The 21,491-nt window shown below is 43.4% G+C and overlaps 1 protein-coding gene across 1 annotated transcript in view; it reads left to right on the top strand.

Annotated features, from left to right (window-relative positions):
• The window catches only part of FNDC1 (fibronectin type III domain containing 1), a 142,189-nt gene that overhangs the window by 92,492 nt on the left and 28,206 nt on the right, over window positions 1-21,491 (top strand). Inside the window, exons 13-14 of the mRNA XM_072141208.1 lie at window positions 361-501; window positions 2,615-2,845. Coding sequence (XP_071997309.1) covers window positions 361-501; window positions 2,615-2,845 — 372 coding nt within the window. The remainder of the gene's footprint in view (window positions 1-360; window positions 502-2,614; window positions 2,846-21,491) is intronic.

A 21,491-nucleotide genomic window follows, 5' to 3' on the forward strand; every position in this document is an offset into this window, starting at 1 on the left:
TGGAAAATTGTATAAATTTTCTATACACAAACAATATAATTTATTTGCTGAAATGCCCTTAAAGCAGACAACCCCTTTAAGGATAGGTTATCAGTATCGTCCAAGGCACTACAAATCTTTCAAATCAGGCTAAAGAAAAATTCTGTTGGCAAAAAACACCAGTTATGAACTCAACACGTACTATTATACATGTAAGCTAGTTGTAGGAGGAGAAAGAGACCAAGGGAACGGGCATGGTGAGAGCTGGGATGTTTGATTCTGAAGGAATGCCCCAAAGGATGGCTTAGGGACTTACTGACAATATTTACAGATGCTTTGCTGTTTGTGTCAGAAATTGAAGTGTTTAAAAATTATTTTCAGATTATGAGATGATTCGGACTACTCGTCGTCCAAGTATTACAACAACACGACTTCCAATTATTATCGAACATCCAGAAATAAGGTCATTTGATGACAATTTGGTGACTGAATATGATGCAACAGGCAAGAAAAGATTTACTGGTATGTACTTAACTGGGATACATTTTTGGTTTTATTATTTCAGGTATATATACTCAAGTATAAGACGAAATTGTGCAGAAAAAACCTAGCTTGGCTTATACTTGAGTCTATTTAAAAAAAAAAAAACACTATACTCTTTCACCACCGGTATACTCTTATACCTTTCAGACGCCCCCCGCAAGTCCACTTCTTGCTTCGGGTCCTCCGGCTCCTCTTTGGGTCCCTGCATGATTCCGGCACCCAAACAAGTGGCGGTGAGCAAACAATGATGTCCGAAGATGGAGCTGGAGCACCCAAAGCAAGAAGAGGACCTGTGGGGGGCGTTGAAAAGTTGAGTACAGAGTTATTTTTTTTCTATAGGCTTGGCATACTTGGGGCAGGGGCTGTCCGGCAATATACTGGGAGGCATGGGCTGGCTATGTACTGTGGGAGGAAGGGCTGGCAGTCTATATACTCAGGGGGCAGGGGCTGGCAGTCTATATACTGGGGGCGCAGGGGCTGGCAGGCTATATACTGGGGGTCAGGGGCTGGCTGTAACTGGGGTGTAGGGGCTGGCTATATATTAGGGCAGGTATATATTGGGGATAGGGGCCCCTGCGCCCCTTTATTCTAGGGGAGCAGGGACTGGCAGGCTGGCAGGCTATATACTGGGGGCATGGGCTGGCCGCATACTGGCGGGCTGGCAGGCTATATACTGGGGGATATGGTTTGACAGCCTATATACTAGGGAAGCAGGGGCTGGCGGGCTATATACTGGGAGGCAGAAGGCTGGTTGGCTATATACTTTGGGGGGGCAGGGGCCTAGTTGGCTACAAACTGGGGGCATTGGCTGGTTGGCTGTACACTTGGGGCATAGGTTGGCAATGGGGGCATGGGCTGGCTGTATACTGGCAAGCAGGGGCTATATACTGGGGGATATTGGCTGGCAGCCTATGTACTAGGGAAGCAGGGGCTGTCAGGCTATGTACTGGGGGGCAGAGGCAGGGGCCTGGCTGGTTTCATACTGGCTAGCTGTATACTAGCGGGCAGGGGCTGGCAGGCTATATACTGGGGGATATGGGCTGGCACTCTATATACTGGGGGCAGGGCCTTGCTATATACTAGGGAAGCAGGGTCTGGCATGTTATATACTGGGGGCAGGGGGCTGGCAGCTATATACTGGGGCTAGGGGCTTTCAGGCTATATACTGGGGGGGGGCAGCTATATACTGGCTGAAGGCTGTGACCAATGCATTTCCCACCCTATGCTTACACTCAAGTCAATAGATTTTTGTGTTAAAATTAGGTACCTCAGCTTATACTCAGGTCAGCGTATACTCAAGTATATACGGTAGTTTTACTAGAAAGCTGTATATCAAGTTACGTAATGCTGTATAACAAACCTTTTAAGGAAATTACATCATACTTCTAGAGGGCATGAGTTTGCACATATTTATGAGGTTATGAGAAGTGCTTCAATACTGGACATCTTGTATAGAATCCTATGATGGTTTTATACACCGTTTAGACATTTTAATGACTCTTCAAAGTTTGTGTGGCTTAAAGAAAAAAGGGCACAACTTAATTGAAAGTGGACATAGCCCATGTTGCAACACTGCACACCAAAGATGTGGCAGAAAATTTTCTGGCATACACTAAGCCATCTAATAGAAGGTGAACAGATAGATAATATCTAATATCTCGCCTTTGAGGGTGAGCTGACTACATGAGCTGCAAATTATAGAGCAGGTTCTATTCCTGCCCATCTTTGTGGATCAGACAGTCATCTTTTCTTGCAATCAGTCGTGTGGGCAATGCTCAAATGACAATGACAAAGGAGCCGCAAACAAGCTGTTGTTTGATGATGTTTTAATTTGTATTTTCTAACTTTCACATAGTGTTAGCGAATATGCCCCAATACTTTAGCATACTTTTAACACATTTATGATGCAGCAGCAGTAGATGTTAGGGGTACAGAAACTGCCCAGGGCCTAAAGCCTGGGGTCTCTCTGTATCATATGAAGAGATGAATAATGTGTTAAATTACAGGTTTTGCAATATAGCCTAGAAGCTTCAATGGTGTTTTTTTTTAACTCTTAAAATATTAATGTGGTTTAATTTTCATATTTTCTTAGCTCCGTATGTATCATATATAAGTAAGGACCCAAATACACCTTGCTCCCTCACTGATGCGCTGGATCACTTTCAAGTGGAGAACTTGGCTGATCTTTTGCCTAAAGAAATGAAAGAAGAAGTTCTACCACCCAAAAATATCTCGTATAATATTACTGTTGTGGCAGTTGAAGGTTGCCATTCCTTTGTCATTCTTGACTGGGCAAAACCAAAGCAGGGTGATTTTATTACAGGTAAGAGGTTTTTTTTCAAGATAACAAACTATAAGACTGATAAACAGTAAAAAAGCAACTAGACCTTTGAAGCAATATTATTTATTGCATACATGAATAGTGCATTTCTTGATTGTAAGCTTTGTTATATACCTCATTAAGCAAAGCAGCTTCTATATGCCTTTTTATGCTCTTTTTTTCTCTAGTAGTGAGCAGTATATACAGTCCCCCCCCCTTTAATTAAAATATGTACAGTACACCCAGATTATTATATGGTGCCAGCCGAGAGTTATTATAATAGCAAACTCAGCAGCTCAGTACATAAATACAGAACCATAACTGAGCTCAGCACAAAAATACATCACCAGAAACAATCTCTACAGAAATACAGTACAAGAATCAAGCTCTGTACACAAATACGGCACCAGAACTGGCCTCTGTACAGAAATAAAGCAATAGGACAGAACTCCATACAGAAATACAGCACCACAACCTATGAACATATCCCATGCACCTTAAACTATTTAATATATACATTAATATCATTAATACCTCTTCTGGCTTCCACAATATTTCCTTCTTGTGCTGCTGTTGACACCCAGCTTCTGCTGAGGTTGCGTCACATGGAGGCACTCAGAAAAGTTTTGTGGCAGTGAGATTCCTATTTCTAGATTTTTATTGCTGATGTCTATTATAGCTACTGTTTTTAAAGAGTTGAGTTATTAGAAACATTATCAGGTTCCTTTAACTGTGAGTTTTCAGTGGTGTATGGGACAGAAAGCTGATTTACCCAAACTCCTAAATAAGGAAGAAAGGGTGAAAAGAAAGAAAAGGATATTTGATTACATACTTTTTCTTTAAACATTACATTATTTTTGCAATTTTCTTCAACTGTCTAGTTACACATGGGAAATGATTTGTCAATATATCAGGAGAGTGTTTTATAAATGAATGATACTATTATAGTTCTGGGCATGTGCATAAAGTATTTCTTTAAATGTAAAAAAGCAATGTTGCACATTTGTATGGCTCATTTGTGTTCAAGTGTTGGCATGAATTTTCCATGCATTGAAAACTTTGTTGTAGTGGAACAAAATAAAACTCAATTAGGAACACAGTGAATTCATTGCATCAACTAGACAACGCAAACTGCATACAAATCATTGTTAAACACTGCTGCAAATAATTTACATGGAAGTAAAAAACATTGATATGAGACAATCTGTAATGTGATAAATGTCTCATAGAGGTGAATAAAGCATACCTACATAAATTATTAAATAGTGAGCAAATCATTTAATCTCAATTATTGATATTTACTGACTACTGTACATCATATGTTGCATACCGTCACAAAAAATAAAAAAACAATTCTTTAATGTATGCTACAGATTTCAAAGGAGTCAAAGATTTGCCTAAACTATGTTTTTATTATTTGTTATTTTAATTCTGTGATTATTAGAATACATGCATAACTTTAGAAATCTTTTGTTTTATTGTTTTGTTATTATTATTAGAGGTTGAGTGAAAATGTAAATGCTTTACTGTAGATTGGTGTAAAAAAGTGTGGCATAATCTTCCAGACACTGACTATCGACAGCCCCAGGGTCCTAAAGACAAGTTGGAGGAGCCCATTACAGCTGGTTTGCAAAGATCAATATATTCTGGTATTGGAGATGACATCCAAGGATGTACGTTTATGTTCCTAACTATACAAATAATCAATAGAAAAGGTACTGCCTGTAATTGGGAACACTTAAAAAACAACTTTATTGGTTATAATATTAAAATCTAGGCCAATAATAAATAGCCAAAAATGACCTTGCACTAGTTGTGTGCATATACAGGCTTGGGTTTCTCTCAGAGGTGGGATATAGTGCAACACCCAGCCACTAGGGGATATTGTGCAATGTTAGGTGAGGACCATGCAATGTAATGCTGATACCCTCCCTACAAATAAATACCACTCAAGTGATGCTGGTTAGAAAATATTAAATCTCCCCTTCCTCGGACCAGAGAGAGACCCACTAAAGTGCATGAGTGGAGGCAGACATGGTATGTCCCTACACTCTTTATGTGTACATATAGAATCGTGCAGTTCTGTGTCGCCACCCGTAGACCTGGCTTGCGGATAGCACCTATATGTGCAACAAGGCTCAATTGTAAAGAAACACTGTGAGTCACGTGTCACTATGTGTCATGTATGGACACGATTCACAGTATAACACCCACAGGGCTCGATTGTGAAGAAACACTGTGGGTCATGTGTCACTATGTATCATGTGTGGACACGGTTCACAGTATAACACCTAACGCGTTTCCCTGCTAGTAATCAACATAGCAGTTCATTAGAGGTGCATATTGGCTAGAGCCATAGATAGAGCGCATCGTAACTAAGTGCTATAAATTGTCACTCGCACCAGCCACTCTGCCAGGCGCTCTATATTGCCAAGATCAGCTATTGTCATTCTAAAGTACTTGACTTGAGAAGTCAGGATGTATGGTACATTATTACACCCTAACTAACTAACTCATTGTCATACCATATGACACTTACTAGCTGTCTAAAGGACACGCCGGCACTGGTTAGGCCGCGCGTCCCGCGTGCACGCGCAGCTATTTATAGCCTAAGCTCCGCCCATCAGTCAGTGAAACCGGCCAATGAGGTTTCACTCCACCCCCATCTATACTCCGTGTGCAGACGGAGAAACGATGACATCACCCGTAGGTGTGTCCCGTTCCTCCAATCACACGAGTCGCGGTGGAGTCTCCACCTCCCTGATTGCAGGCCAATGAATCACCTAATTATTGCTAGGAGACGTTTATGTAGCAGGTCCAGCTGGTAAGATCGATCGATCATAGCATAACAAACTAATCAGGCTATTATACAAGACTTTTTTTTTAAAAAAAAGGGAACGCCAAGCATGGCCGGCAGCTCAGACGTGCCAGAAGCAGCACATGAGCATAAATCGGCATACAGGGAAGGATGAACGATAGACCAGAAAATCCATACTTAGTTAAATAGCACAGTTCTGATTATATAGTTTGCATGTTCATTATCCAGAACAATAGTGCAAATGAAAATTAATGTTTTTGTTTATGTCTCTCCGAGACCAGATAGATAAGGGGGGTGTGTGTGAGAGGGATGAGAGGGATACATCTTCTTTAGGGTGTCTTTAACTAAATTAGAACGGAATTAAAGAGGCACATAGGATTAGATAAAACAAGTAAGCCCAATCTGCTTATTTAGTCCATTAGGCTGCACCGTTCTTAGCATAAAAATCCATCTGGACTCTCGTTGCATGATTTTCTATCTAAAGTCACCCCCTCTTGGAGATGGTTCCACAATCTCAATGACTTGAAACTGCAGCACTCTATGGTCACCCTCATGGTATTGAGCGATATGACGTGCTACAGCCGTATCTACGCCATTCTTCGTGTCATTCACGTGATCTCTTATTCTTCTCCGGAATTCACGGCTAGTTTGCCCCACATACTGCATCCCACAAATGCAGGTCATCAAATAGATGACCCCAGTGGTTTTACAGTTGGCAAAACTCTTTAACCAAAAAGTCCTCCCTGTACTTGTACTCTGAAAGGATTTCCCTAGGTGGATATATTTACAGGCCTTACAGCCACCACATTTAAATGTGCCATTGGGCTTATCCGGGAGCCAAGTGCCCTTACCTGTGAGAGGTTTCAAATGGCTATGGACAACTGTGTCCTTGATGTTGCGTCCCCTCTTATACGTAATTGAGGGATAGTCCTCAATTACATCAGAAATATCACTGTACATCTTAAGGATACCCCAATTATCACTGAGGATCCTCCGTATATCATTGTGACACCCATCGAAAGTGCCAATCACCCGAATCTTCTGGTCATCATCCATCCGTTCCTTAGGGTTTAGGAGCTCGTTTCTCTGTCTGGTAAGGGCATGATGGTGCGCATCCTTCAAGATCTGTGTAGGATAACCCTTATCCACAAACCTCCTTTGGAGATCTCTTGCTGCTGTCAAGTAGTCCCCAGTCGATGAGCAGTTCCTACGCATCCTAAGATACTGACCCTTTGGTATGCCCCTTTTCAGGGGGACAGGGTGCCAGCTCTGCCATCGAAGCAGACTATTTGTCGCGGTGGGTTTTCTAAATAGTTTAGTCTTGAGATCCCCGAGGGAGAGACAGAGATAGTGACATCCAAAAACGTAATCTCCACCAGACTGATCTCATAGGTGAAGAACAGACCCAGTTGATTCACGTTTAATCTCTGGACAAATTCCACAAAGGACTCCTCTGTATCAGTCCAGAAGATAAGGATGTCATCAATGAACCTCAGCCATAAAAGTATGGCCAAGGTCCATTGTTCAAGAGGCTCTTGGACAACAACTTCTCTCTCCCACCAGCCCAGGTAGAGGTTAGCATATGTGGGAGCACATGGGCTCCCCATTGCAACCCCCCTGAGCTGGTGGCAGAATTTACCCTCAAACATAAAGAAATTTCTCCTTAAGATGAAATCAAGCAATTTCAAAACAAGGGTATTATGCGCCATGTGATGCGTACCCCTTGTTCGCAGGACGTCCCCCACAGCCTCGCACCCTTTTGTATGCGGTATGGAGCTGTATAGGGCCTCCACATCAAGACTGGCAAGTAAAGTACCAGCTGGGAGCACCACATCATCAATTCTCCTTAACACGTCCATTGTGTCCCTCACATAAGAAGGGAGTGATGTAACGAATGGACGTAGAAGGGTGTCTAGATAGATGCTCACATTTTGTGTGAGAGAGTCCACACCTAATACGATAGGTCTCCCTTTAAGAGGAGAAATCCCCTTATGGATTTTGGGGAGGGAGTAAAACGTGGCCGTGCTGGGGTTATCATGAAGTATAAAATCCAACTAATTTTTAGTCACGAGCTTGTCTATCAGAGCCTGATTGAGGATACATGCAAGTTCATGCCGAAAAGTTCCTAATGGATTTTCCGGTAGCTTTTTATAGCACTTGTTGTCCATTAGGATTGTTAAGCACATATCAACATACTGTTTACTCCCCAGCACGACCACGTTCCCTCCTTTGTCTGAGGGTTTAATGACATTAGAAGACTCATTGCCCAAGTCCCTTAGTGCCTGCTGTTCGCCATATGAGAGGTTGGAATGGGTGCTATTACCAGACCGTACAGACAGCAATTGGTCCGTTACCATCTTCAAGAATACATCAATGGGCGAATTATCACCCAGAGGAGCACTCTTTCTAGATCTAGGTCTTGGATCCGTAAATGGTCCTTCATCCGGTATTTTATCACCCTCCTCCATAAGCGATCGAAGGTTATGAAAATCTGGCATGTCTTCCTCAGATAGACCTAGTTCAATGCATTGTCTTCTATCATGGATCTTGAAAAATTTCCTCCACTTGAGGCGTCTACAGAACAAATTGATATCCTTCACCCATCCAAAGATATCACATCTGGGGACTGGGACAAAGGATAACCCCTTAGAGAGAACACTCATCTCATCCCTTGATAGGGTTCTCTCAGATAGATTGAGAACTTGCATACTATCTGGGATGATGTGCTGATATTGGGTCAGGTCTTCTGAGGTTCCTTCCTGCCCCTCAGGAGGTATTCTGTTATTGAAGGTTCCTGAATCCTGGCCTAAAAAACCTTCTCTGTTTGGGGTTCCAGGTAATGTGCCCCTCGTGCCTCTTTGACCCCTGTTACCCCTCACACCTCTACCCCCTCTGGATCTCCCTCTTTATGTATTCGGGCTCTTGGAACCTCTTTTGGGGCCCCCCCTCGGGTTCTGGGACTGAGAACCCTCAGAATCTGAGGGGTCCCAGTCAGATGAGGATTGTTCTGTATCCCCCACTGCTTGTGCTTTACCCAAGCAGTCCAGAACCTTCCCTTCCTTAAAGTCCAGAGTATCCCTACAAAATTGGAAGTGTTTACGTTCTTTTATATGTGAAATGAACCTCTCAATATTTTGCTGTAGGTTATTTTCTTTTTTCCCAAATTCGGGATGATTAGAGAATTTTTTAATATTCTCAATACCCTCATCCAATAGTCTGGTGTTTTCGGTTAGCAGATTCCTCTCTTCCTCCAACAGTAGAGTCATTAACCGCAGGGAGGAGTCAACAGATTCCTTTTCCCATTTGGTCACTAATACAGGTGACCTCAATCTATTTGCTGGCAATAGACTAATTCTTAGTCCCCTAAGTACAATTTTGTTCTGTATATATGTTTCAAGTGTCTGAACCTCCCAAAAAGAACGGACTTGGTTTTTATAAATCCGAGTGAGCCTCCTAAATGATGCCGATATGCTCATATATGCTGACCCAGAGACGCTAGGTCGCCCTCCGAAAAGACCTCCCTTACATCCTCAAGCCATCCATCAGTGTTCACTTTACCAGCCAGAAAACCTGCCACCCCTTACGAAAATAGAAATCGATCAATATATTCTGGTATTGGAGATGACATCCAAGGATGTACGTTTATGTTCCTAACTATACAAATAATCAATAGAAAAGGTACTGCCTGTAATTGGGAACACTTAAAAAACAACTTTATTGGTTATAATATTAAAATCTAGGCCAATAATAAATAGCCAAAAATGACCTTGCACTAGTTGTGTGCATACTGGGGTCATCTATTTGATGACCTGCATTTGTGGGATGCAGTATGTGGGGCAAACTAGCTGTGAATTCCGGAGAAGAATAACTATATAATCAGAACTGGGCTATTGAACTAAGTATGGATTTTCTGGTCCATCGTTCATCCTTCCCTGTATGCCGATTTATGCTCATGTGCTGCTTCTGGCACGTCTGGGCTGCCGGCCATGCTCGGCGTTCCCTTTTTTTTAAAAAAAAGTCTTGTATAATAGCCTGATTAGTTTGTTATGCTATGATCGATCGATCTTACCAGCTGGACCTGCTACATAAACGTCTCCTAGCAACAATTTCTTGTACCGCATCATCACGACATGAGGTGATTCAAGGCCTGCAATCAGGGAGGTGGAGACTCTACCGCGACTCGCGTGATTGGAGGAACGGGACACACCTACGGGTGATGTCATCGTTTCTCTGTCTGCACACGGAGTATAGATGGGGGTGGAGTGAAACCTCATTGGCCGGTTTCACTGACTGATGGGCGGAGCTTAGGCTATAAATAGCCGCGCGTGCACGCGGGACGCGCGGCCTAACCAGTGCCGGCGTGTCCTTTAGACAGCTAGTAAGTGTCATATGGTATGACAATGAGTTAGTTAGTTAGGGTGTGATAATGTACCATACATCCTGACTTTTCAAGTCAAGTACTTTAGAATGACAATAGCTAATCTTGGCAATATAGAGCGCCTGGCAGAGTGGCTGGTGCGAGTGACAATTTATAGCACTTAGTTACGATGCGCTCTATCTATGGCTCTAGCCAATATGCACCTCTGATGAACTGCTATGTTGATTACTAGCAGGGAAACGCGTTAGGTGTTATACTGTGAACCGTGTCCACACATAATACATAGTGACACATGACCCACAGTGTTTCTTCACAATCGAGCCCTGTGGGTGTTATACTGTGAATCGTGTCCATACATGACACATAGTGACAGGTGACTCACATTGTTTCTTTACAATTGAGCCTTGTTGCACATATAGGTGCTATCCACAAGCCAGGTCTACGGGTGGCGACACGGAACTGCACAATTCTATATGTACACATAAAGAGTGTAGGGACATACCATGTCTGCCTCCACTCATGCACTTTAGTGGGTCTCTCTCTGGTCCGAGGAAGGGGAGATTTAATATTTTCTAACCAGCATCACTTGAGTGGTATTTATTTGTAGGGAGGGTATCAGCATTACATTGCATGGTCCTCACCTAACATTGCACAATATCCCCTAGTGGCTGGGTGTTGCACTATATCCCACCTCTGAGAGAAACCCAAGCCTGTATATGCACACAACTAGTGCAAGGTCATTTTTGGCTATTTATTATTGGCCTAGATTTTAATATTATAACCAATAAAGTTGTTTTTTAAGTGTTCCCAATTACAGGCAGTACCTTTTCTATTGATTACTGGTTTGCAAAGATCTCTTTCTGCCTTTTCTGTGCATTTGAATTACAATATAATTGTGTGTTTTAACTTACCTTGAACCCAGACAGAATAATGTTCTGAGTCCCTGGTTTGTTTTGGTTTATAAGCATTTAAAAAAAACATGTGACTTGTCTGTGCTCCTCATTCACTCCTCAGCTTTCCGCCCCCACCTTTTTGATCCTGTACAACAACTCTCTCCTGCTCTACTCTACTCATACAAGGACTGAGTTCACTGCATGGTGAGCTGAGAGGAGCACAAAGGGGGCTGGAGAGCTGAGGAGTGAGTGAGCAGCACAGACAAGTCACAAGCCTGGGACTCACCAGAGTATTCTGTTAGGGTGCAAGGTAAGTTAAAACACACAATTATATTGTAATGCAGATGCACAGAAAATGTAGAAATAAATCTTTGCAATGGAGCTGTAATAGGTGTCTTCAACTTGTCTATAGTGACAATGAGGTCCCTGGTGACAGGTTCCCTTTAACATAAGTGATTGGAGCTCCCTCTGACCACATGTGCTACACAGGCGTGTCGAGCAGCTTGCACCCTGTGCTTCCTGATGCTGGTTCAGCTCCAGGAAACTAAACATTAATTAGCAGAGCTCAGTGACATTTATATCAGTTGTGTAGCAGGAAGGGGTTAAACCAAACTATACATCACTCTTAGAATATATAAAAGAAAATTTTGAAACGGCAATCACTCAGCCAAACATATATACTATTTAATAAATGCAACCACCCCATATTGATACTGAACCATTGGTCCATAACATATACTTACCTACTTGTTCCTGCATTGTAGATGTTCTGTCTAAATAGTCTGCACATATGTGGGACTGGCTCTATTCCCTTTGGCCACAGGTATATCAGACTGCTCATTGTACCGGTACTTGTCACTGCTTGTACTTGTTACTGACTGACTATGTAATCAGTATACGAATTGCACTGTCACACCCCCAGGCACTTCAGAAATATCTTTCTGCTCCTCCCACCAGAGACGTGGCTCCTACTAATCGGTGGATATGGCTTACTCCTCTATATAAGTGTTAATTCATTATTTACTTATACAGTGACAAAAGCAAAATTCTGTTTTCCAGAAAGTCATAGACCGCACAGCTAAACGATGACTCCTATTTTTTAAACCATATAAACTCACATATTGTTTACTTAGACATACTTTGCATCAAAATGCCTTGATATCTATCGCAGGACTATAGTGTACACAATAGCTACCAGGCCCATAGGTCCGGGGGGTAACAATATGTCCCTCTGAAAACACTTTGTTCTCCTCCATTGTCTTGTAGCAATGATAGTGCAGCACTAAGATTTATGGCACAGTTGCTGGCATGGGCCGCAGTTTAGGCTACATTCACACACTTGTATGGGGGATGTATATACGGCTGACGTATATACGGCCGATGTACGTCCCCCATACACTTCTATGGGCTCATGCACAGGTCCTATCTTTCTACGTGATACGGTGCCGTGTGCTGTATATTCCTATGGAGAGGGGCACTCATCCCCTGCTCCTCTCCGTGGCGCCTACGATACGGCGGGCATACATCGTCTGAATATAGCCTTAGGCAGGGTTTAAAGAGGTTGTGGTTGTGCAGGACCCAAGCTTATCTTTTTAACCAGGGTCTGTTAACTTTTAGATATGGCCCTGTCTATCATCACATCTTATCACCTATTAATAGTATTAGTGTTTCCTTTCTGATGGGGGTCTCACTGCTGGTGCCTATTCTGTGTAAATGTTGGGGTCTTAAGGTTTTAATAACTATCAGCAGAAACACCATCACTGATTGTACATTTAGCAATAGATTTAGTAAATAGATTTCAGGACACTTCATTCACAGCCTAAATATGTTTACATATGTTTACTATGTATACTATGCTTCCCATATTGTAGCCCATAGATGTGTAATGCAAGTCCATAGAAGTATCATGTATATGGAAAAAAATGTGCAGACATCTGTTTTTATATTATGTGTTCAGAATTAGCAAGCTTCCAACTACTGCAGATGGAAACTGGAATTGACCCAGATGTGAAGCACATGTCTGTATTGTGAATAATACATTGAGAATGAATATTATTTTAATACGCGTTGCTCCAAAACTAACTTTAGAAAAAACAATGGGGCAAATGTATCATAGTTTGGTGTCTCTGAGGTGTGTTTTAGAGACTCTTGGCGGCTAGTTTTTCCACCTTATGTATGATCATGTCTTCTTACTTGTGATACATGTGCAGTTTTTCCTATCCTGGCAAAGTTTGGCTTCTTTTTGAGACTTTTCGTTGCAAATGTCTCAAATCCACATGGACATAAGCATGCGGCTTATGTCCATGTGGATTTGAGACATTTGCAACAAAAAATTTATATACAGGGGGTGGACACTACTGTTAACCCTTTCACGACCCGTGACGTAATAGCATGTCACGGGTCGGCCGCGGGTGCATGGAGAGGGCTCACGCGCTGAGCACTCTCCATAGCCGGTAAGTCTTTGCTGCATATTGCAGCAAAGGCTTAACGGTAACACCCGCGATCGGCGCCAGCCTTGCCGGCGGCTTCAAAAGTATGGCGGCGCATGGGCGCCGCCATCTTTTCGAGGATCGCCGCTCTCCGTGACGTCATCAGGGAGCGGCGATCCGTCGCCATGGTAGCCTCGGGTCTCAGGAAGACACGAGGCTACTTCGGGTTAACCGATGCATTACAATGTGCAAAAAAAAAAGTTAAAAAAAAAATTATAATAAAAAACCCTAAAAACTCAAATCACCCCCCTTTCCCTAGAACAGATATAAATATAAATAAACAGTAAACATCATAAACACATTAGGTATCGCTGCGTCTGAAAATGCCCGATCTATCAAAATATGATAACATTTTTTCACTGCGTCTAATCCCGTAACGGAAAATCGCGCCCAAAGTCGAAAATGGCACTTTTTTGTCATTAAAAAAAAAAATTCTATAAAAAGAGATCACAAGGTCAAATAGTCCTAAAATTGATAACATTGTAAACGTCATCAAAATCTGCAAAAAAACTACACCACCCACAGCTCTGTACACCAAAGTATAAAAAAGTTATTAGCGCTAGAAAATGGCAAAATCCCCAAAAAAATTTTTGCACAGGAGGTTTTAATTTTTTTAAATGTATGAAAACATTATAAAACCTATACAAATTTGGTATCCCCGTAATCGCACCGACCCACAGAATAAAGTAGACATGTCATTTGGGGCACACAGTGAAATCCGTAAGATCCAAGCCCACAAGAAAACGGCACAAATGCGTTTTTTTACCAATTTCCCTGCATTTGGAATTTGGTCATAAAACGGAACTGAACTGACTTGCTGCATTCAATTCCATTTTATGAGCATTCGGGCCTGATGTTCCAGCAAGCTCAAAATGTAAGTTTGCTTCACAATCCCAGTGCAGACACCTGTTAAATACCTGTCCAAATCCCGAAAACGGTCTGATGAAAGTGCGCTCCGTAACCCTTAGTAAATAAGCGCCATTGTCTCAAGGGCTGATTGTCTGCCAGATCCATTGTGGAATTAAAACACAGAATAAAATGCATGTCTCAAGCGACACATGGAAAAGATGTCGACTGACCCACAGTTATTTTATAAGTGTTTTTTTGCCTACAGGTTAAAACATTACAGACAAAAATGTGTATGTAATAAATAATGTCCAGAGGACTCCATCAGTGAAGAGACTCCTAGATTTGAATTTTTGTTGCTTCTAACTGCTGTGATCTTTTAAACTGCAAAAATGTTAATTGGGTTTTATACAATGGCCCAATTTATCATTAGTAAGGCAAACTGCATTATGTGCTGTTTGCCTCACTAATGTGAAGAGCACGCCAGTCTTCAACGCACAGTCTTCAATAATCTACAGCACCCTGTAGGTGACAAACAATCTTAAATTGAGTATGGCAGTTTTTTTTCTGGAGCACTCAGTTTCTCTGTATCTCTGTGCCAGTCAACAACTTTCCCCTGTTTAGTCTGTCAAGATGCAGGGAAATTCATAAAACCATGCACAACAAAGAAAAGGCCTTTATGTGTTTTTTACCGCAAGCAAAACATTTAAAACTATTAAGAAATTAAGGTCAGAAATGAAAGTTTGCAGGCATACATGCATGTTCCAAAAGGGATTATGGGAAGATAATAAGCAAATTAGTTTTCCAGCATGGGGGAAGAAAAACTTGGCCACAGTGCTAACTTGAAAAGCAGTCTAATAATTTTTTTAATAGATATCCTGGTTTGGCTATCATACCACATCTTATCACTAAGCTTCTTGTAAGTCATGCTTCATGTTGAAACCCCTTCAACATCAAGCATGACTTACAAGAAGCCTACTGATAAGATGTGGGATGATAGCCAAACCAGGGTACCTATTCAAAAAATGAATAGTCTTTTTGTCTGCATAATGAAGCGGTAAAGCTGGCACAGTTAAAATGCCACTGGCCAAGCACCCAGCGGTGCGTGACTTCATTGGGGACAAACAGACTGGAGTCTGTACGAGACTACAGGCATTGTCATTTCTAAGCATCTGTTACAATGTGATGGTGACACATTCTAATAAATCATCAGTAAATCCACCATATACTGCAATACAGCTTTATTGCTGTATATGGTAGGAACGACCCCCTAAGGTTAAAGTACCCTTGGGGGTCTGCAAATACAAAGAATAAAAAGAATTTAAAAATGTTCAAACATTAAAAGACTTAAAATGCAAATCAAATCCCCTAGAACTGATATAAGAATAAACAAATAAAATCATAACATGTTAGGTATTGCCTTGAGAAAGTTTGCAAATTTTAATCCCCTCGTGATGTTTACCCAACAAAGATCATTCAGTTTTATTGCTGTTTTATCTCCTATCACTCAGTGATGGTAAAATTCCAGAGTGTGGTGGTAGGAACTCTCAAAGCAGACACTTCATGATTCCTCTGTGCTATGAAATACTGTGTGCTGACAATGTGCTTAAATGATCTAGGCTACAGATTTATCTATACTGTTATTTTGCTTATGAACATTGTACTAGTATCTGGCACATAGAAAAAGAGAGAGGAGACAGATCAGAGATGAGAGATAATAACATCCATTAGGTGGATATAAAACACAATGACACTCTCAGCTCTGCTAACTCACCTATAACACACACGGTCAGTTCTGGTATATGTCTCTCTCCTGGATAAAGACCTGAACTGTCTGTAGCTAGTAGAGTAAGTATCTGCACACTGCTATGGTAAGTATCTGCACACTGCTGGCAGGAACTGCCTGTGTCTGAGCTGATCTTGCAATGCAGGGTGGAGCAGCAGGATGCAGAGTGCACTGCAGTGTGCAGGCATGAGAAGGTATTCATGGTAAAATGCTGTATTTTTGTTAATAACAGTGAATTAGAGAATGTGTTATTTTGTTACCCTGAGTATATTTAAAAGTCTTGTCTTTGTGGGATTACCCCTATAAGGGGTTAAATAATTTGGCTCACACTTCTTTGCAATGTTGCTTCAGTTTTGTGGGTATTAATTAGTTCGTGGGCATTAACCCCTTAACGCTGAAGCCACTTTTCAGCTTCCTGACAAGGCCCCTTTTTTCAAATCTGCCCTGTGTCAGATTTGTGGTTAGTGGTTATAACTTCGAAACGCTTTAACATATCCAAGTGATTTTGAAATTGTTTTCTCGTGACACATTGTACTTCATGTTAGTTACAAAATTTTGGTTGTATGTTTTGCATTTATTTATGAGAAAATCAGATATTTGGTGAAAATTTGGAAAAATTCTCAATTTTTCGAAATTCAAAATGTTCTACTTTTTCCACACATGAGTCATAACACCAGAAAACATAATAACTAACATTCACCAAATGTCTACTTTATACCTCTGTGGTTTTTTATACATACTATCATTTTTGTAAGCTGTTATGGGGCTTTGAATGTTAGGTGCGATTTTTCACATTTTCATAAAAAAAGCAAAATCCTGCTATTGAGGGACCTGCTCAGGTTTGAAGTCACTTTGAGAAGCCTAAATAAAAGTAAAACCCCATAAATTACCCCATTATAGAAACTACACGCCTCAACGTACGTAAAACAACTTTTATGAAGTTTGTTAACCCTTTAATTGGTTTACAGGGGTTAAAACAAAATCGGATGCAATTTTGAAATTTTTTTTTTTTTACTAAATTAATGTGTTTTTCATAAAATGTACAAATTCTCAGTGGATAAAATACCAAAACGCTCCACAAAATTTGATACCCAATCTCTCCCGTGTATAGTAATACCCCATATGTGGTGGTAACCTGCTGTATGGGCACACGCCAGGGCATCAAAGGGAAGCTGCGCCATTAAGAGCAGATTATGCATTGTCACTTTATAATGGCTATACAATCTTTATTTTTTTGGCAATTTGGACATATAAGGACTTATTTTTTGCGACATGAGATGAACTTTACAAATACTTCATTTTAGTGGGTCTGTAGCTTTTTGATGAGATTTTATTAACTCTTTAATGTATGGAGGAAAAGAAAATTGTCAATTTTGGGTTCCTTTTTTTTGTATATTTTGGGGGTCGTACACCATACTCTAAAAATACTATAATATTTTTATTCTCTAGATCACTACGATTACGGTGATACCTCATTTATATATTTTTTAATATATTTTACAGGAAAAAAACAAATAAAAAGAAAATCTCCTTTGTTTTTGCATCGCCATCTTTTCGGAGATAAAACTTTAATATTTTTTTGTTGACAGTTAGAGATGAGCGAACATACTCGTCCGAGCTTGATGCTCGTTCGAGCATTAGCGTACTCGAAACTGCGAATACTTCGCCCGCTCGAGAAAATGGCAGCTCCCGCCGTTTTGCTTTTTGGCGGCCAGAAACAGAGCCAATCACAAGCCAGGAGACTCTGCACTCCACCCAGCATGACGTGGTACCCTTACACGTCGATAGCAGTGGTTGGCTGGCCAGATCAGGTGACCCTGGGATAGACAAGCCGCTGCCCGCGCTGCTCGGATCATTCTGTGTCTGGATGCCGCTAGGGAGAGAGCTGCTGCTGGTCAGGGAAAGCGTTAGGGTGTTCTATTAGAATAGTGTTAGGCAGGAGTGATTCAACAAGAACCCAACAGCCCTTCTTAGGGCTACAATAACGTTATACTTTTTTTTTTTTGTTTGCTTGTGGCTGGGATTGCTGGCACTAGTAGTGCAGCTAGTACCATATTGTGAGGAATTTGCAGGGGGACTTGCTACCGTTGTGTTTAGCTCTTAGTGACACACATATCCACCTCACACACCAAAGTGGGAAAATTTATTAGGGGTTTGATTTCAATTAGGCACAGTCTGCCATTTCCTTTTTATTTTACGTTTATTTTTTCATAACTCAGCGTCATCTCATCTGGCATAGCAGTGTGCTTTCATACTTGGCTAGAAAATAGCCATAGCAATAGGATAGCATCGTTTGGTTTTAAAAACTAAAAAACACAAAAAAACACAAAAAAAAGTTAAAAAAAAATTAAAGTTATAACTTTCATTTTCAAAATGTTTAACCCGAGGGCTAGGGGTAGAGGACGAGGGCGGGGACGTGGGCGTCCAACTACTGCAGGGGTCAGAGTCCTGGGCGGGGTGAGACACCACCTGCTGATGAGGGAGCAGGGGAACGCCGCAGAGCTACACTCCCTAGGTTCATGTCTGAAGTTACTGGGACTCGTGGTAGAGCACTGTTGAGGCCAGAACAGTGCGAACAGGTGATGTCGTGGATTGCCGACAATGCTTCGAGCAATTTGTCCACCAGTCAGTCTTCCACGCAGTCCACCCATGTCACCAAAATCGGCACTCCTCCAGCTCCTGCACCTCAGCCTCCTCCCCCCCAGTCTGCCCCCTCCCATGAAAATTTGGCATTTGAACCGGCATACTCTGAGGAACTTTTTTCTGGACCCTTCCCACAGTCACAAACCACTTGTCCGGTTGCTGCTGAGCAATTTTCCGATGCCCAGGTTTTCCACCAGTCGCAGTCTGTGGGTGATGATGACCTTCTTGACGTAGTGGAAGAAGTGTGTAAAGAGGTGTCCGACGATGAGGAGACACTGTTGTCAGACAGTGGTGAAGTTGTTGTCAGGGCAGGAAGTCCGAGGGGGGAGCAGACTGAGGGATCGGAGGATGATGAGGTGACAGACCCAAGCTGGGTTGAGAGGCCGGGTGAACACAGTGCTTCTGAGACGGAGGAGAGTCCTCGACCAGAACAGGTTGGAAGAGGCAGTGGTGGGGCCAGACGGAGAGGCAGGGCCAGAGCAGGTGCATCAGCGCCAAATGTGTCACGTAGTGAAGCTCCCGTGGCGAGGGCTCCCGCGGCGAGGGCTAGATTTTCAGAAGTCTGGAGGTTCTTTAAGGAAACACCGGATGACCGACGGACTGTGGTGTGCAACCTTTGCCAAACCAGGATCAGCAGGGGTTCCACCACTACTAGCTTAACTACCACCAGTATGCGCAGGCATATGAATGCTAAACACCCCACTCAGTGGCACCAAGCCCGTTCACCTCCGGCCGTGCACACCACTGCTCCTTCCCCTGTGTCAGCTGATAGTCAGCCCCCTGCCCAGGACCCTTGCACAAAAACCCCATCGTCGCCTCCACGATCCTCCACAGCATCCACCAGCGTTCAGCTCTCCATACCCCAGACGCTGGAGCGGAAACGTAAATATAGTGCAACCCACCCGCACGCCCAAGCCCTTAATGTCCACATCTCCAGATTGCTTAGCCTGGAGATGCTGCCCTATAGGCTAGTAGAGACCGAGGCCTTTCGCAACCTCATGGTGGTGGCCGCCCCTCGGTATTCGGTCCCCAGCCGCCACTACTTTTCCCGATGTGCGAACAGGTGATGTCGTGGATTGCCGACAATGCTTCGAGCAATTTGTCCACCAGTCAGTCTTCAACGCAGTCCACCCATGTCACTAAAATCGGCACTCCTCCAGCTCCTGCACCTCAGCCTCCTCCCCCCCAGTCTGCCCCCTCCCATGAAAATTTGGCATTTGAACCGGCATACTCTGAGGAACTTTTTTCTGGACCCTTCCCACAGTCACAAACCACTTGTCCGGTTGCTGCTGAGCAATTTTCCGATGCCCAGGTTTTCCACCAGTCGCAGTCTGTGGGTGATGATGACCTTCTTGACGTAGTGGAAGAAGTGTGTAAAGAGGTGTCCGACGATGAGGAGACACGGTTGTCAGACAGTGGTGAAGTTGTTGTCAGGGCAGGAAGTCCGAGGGGGGAGCAGACTGAGGGATCGGAGGATGATGAGGTGACAGACCCAAGCTGGGTTGAGAGGCCGGGTGAACACAGTGCTTCTGAGACGGAGGAGAGTCCTCGACCAGAACAGGTTGGAAGAGGCAGTGGTGGGGCCAGACGGAGAGGCAGGGCCAGAGCAGGTGCATCAGCGCCAAATGTGTCACGTAGTGAAGCTCCCGTGGCGAGGGCTCCCGCGGCGAGGGCTAGATTTTCAGAAGTCTGGAGGTTCTTTAAGGAAACACCGGATGACCGACGGACTGTGGTGTGCAACCTTTGCCAAACCAGGATCAGCAGGGGTTCCACCACTACTAGCTTAACTACCACCAGTATGCGCAGGCATATGAATGCTAAACACCCCACGCAGTCCCAGCCCTGCACCAGCACGTGTCAGACAACATCATCCGTGCCCTGACCAACGCCATTTCTGACAAGGTCCACCTGACCACGGACACGTGGACGAGTGCTGCCGGGCAGGGCCACTATATATCGCTGACGGCACATTGGGTTAACTTGGTGGAGGCTGGGACCGAGTCTGACCCTGCGGCTGGTCATATACTGCCGACGCCGAGGATTGCGGGGCCTACCTCGGTCCAGGTCTTTCAGGCCTACTATGCCTCCTCCTCCTCCCACCCCTCCTCCACCTCCTCCTCCGAATTACCATCCGTGGGCATGGCGCCATCAGTCGCTAGCTCTAGGCACAGCAGCAGTGCCGTCGCTAAGCGACAGCAGGCGGTGCTCAAACTGCTGAGCCTAGGCGATAAAAGGCACACCGCCCAAGAGCTATTACAGGGCATCACGGCGCAGACTGATCTGTGGCTGGCACCGCTGAACCTGAAGCCAGGCATGGTTGTGTGTGACAACGGCCGTAACCTGGTGGCGGCTCTGCAACTCGGCAGACTGACACATGTGCCATGCCTGGCCCATGTGTTAAATCTGATAGTTCAGCGTTTCCTCAAGACATACCCCAATCTGTCTGATTTGCTCACGAAGGTGCGCCGCATCTGTGCGCATTTCAGGAAGTCCAGCACAGATGCTGCCACTCTCAGGGCAGCGCAGCGCCGCCTCCAACTGCCCGCTCACCGACTGTTGTGCGACGTGCCCACGAGGTGGAATTCAACATTAACCATGTTATCCAGAGTTTACCAGCAGCGCAGAGCGATTGTAGACTGCCAGATGTCAACTTCCACCAGAACTGGTAGTCAGGTCAGTCAGCTTCCTCAAGTCTACAATGAGGAGTGGACGTGGATGTCTGATATCTTTCAGGTGCTGAGTAACTTTGAGGAGTCAACACAGATGGTCAGTGGCGATGCCGCCATCATCAGCCTC

This window comes from Engystomops pustulosus, chromosome 3 (genome assembly GCF_040894005.1).
Source record: "Engystomops pustulosus chromosome 3, aEngPut4.maternal, whole genome shotgun sequence".
NCBI classification, from domain to species: Eukaryota; Metazoa; Chordata; class Amphibia; order Anura; family Leptodactylidae; genus Engystomops; species Engystomops pustulosus.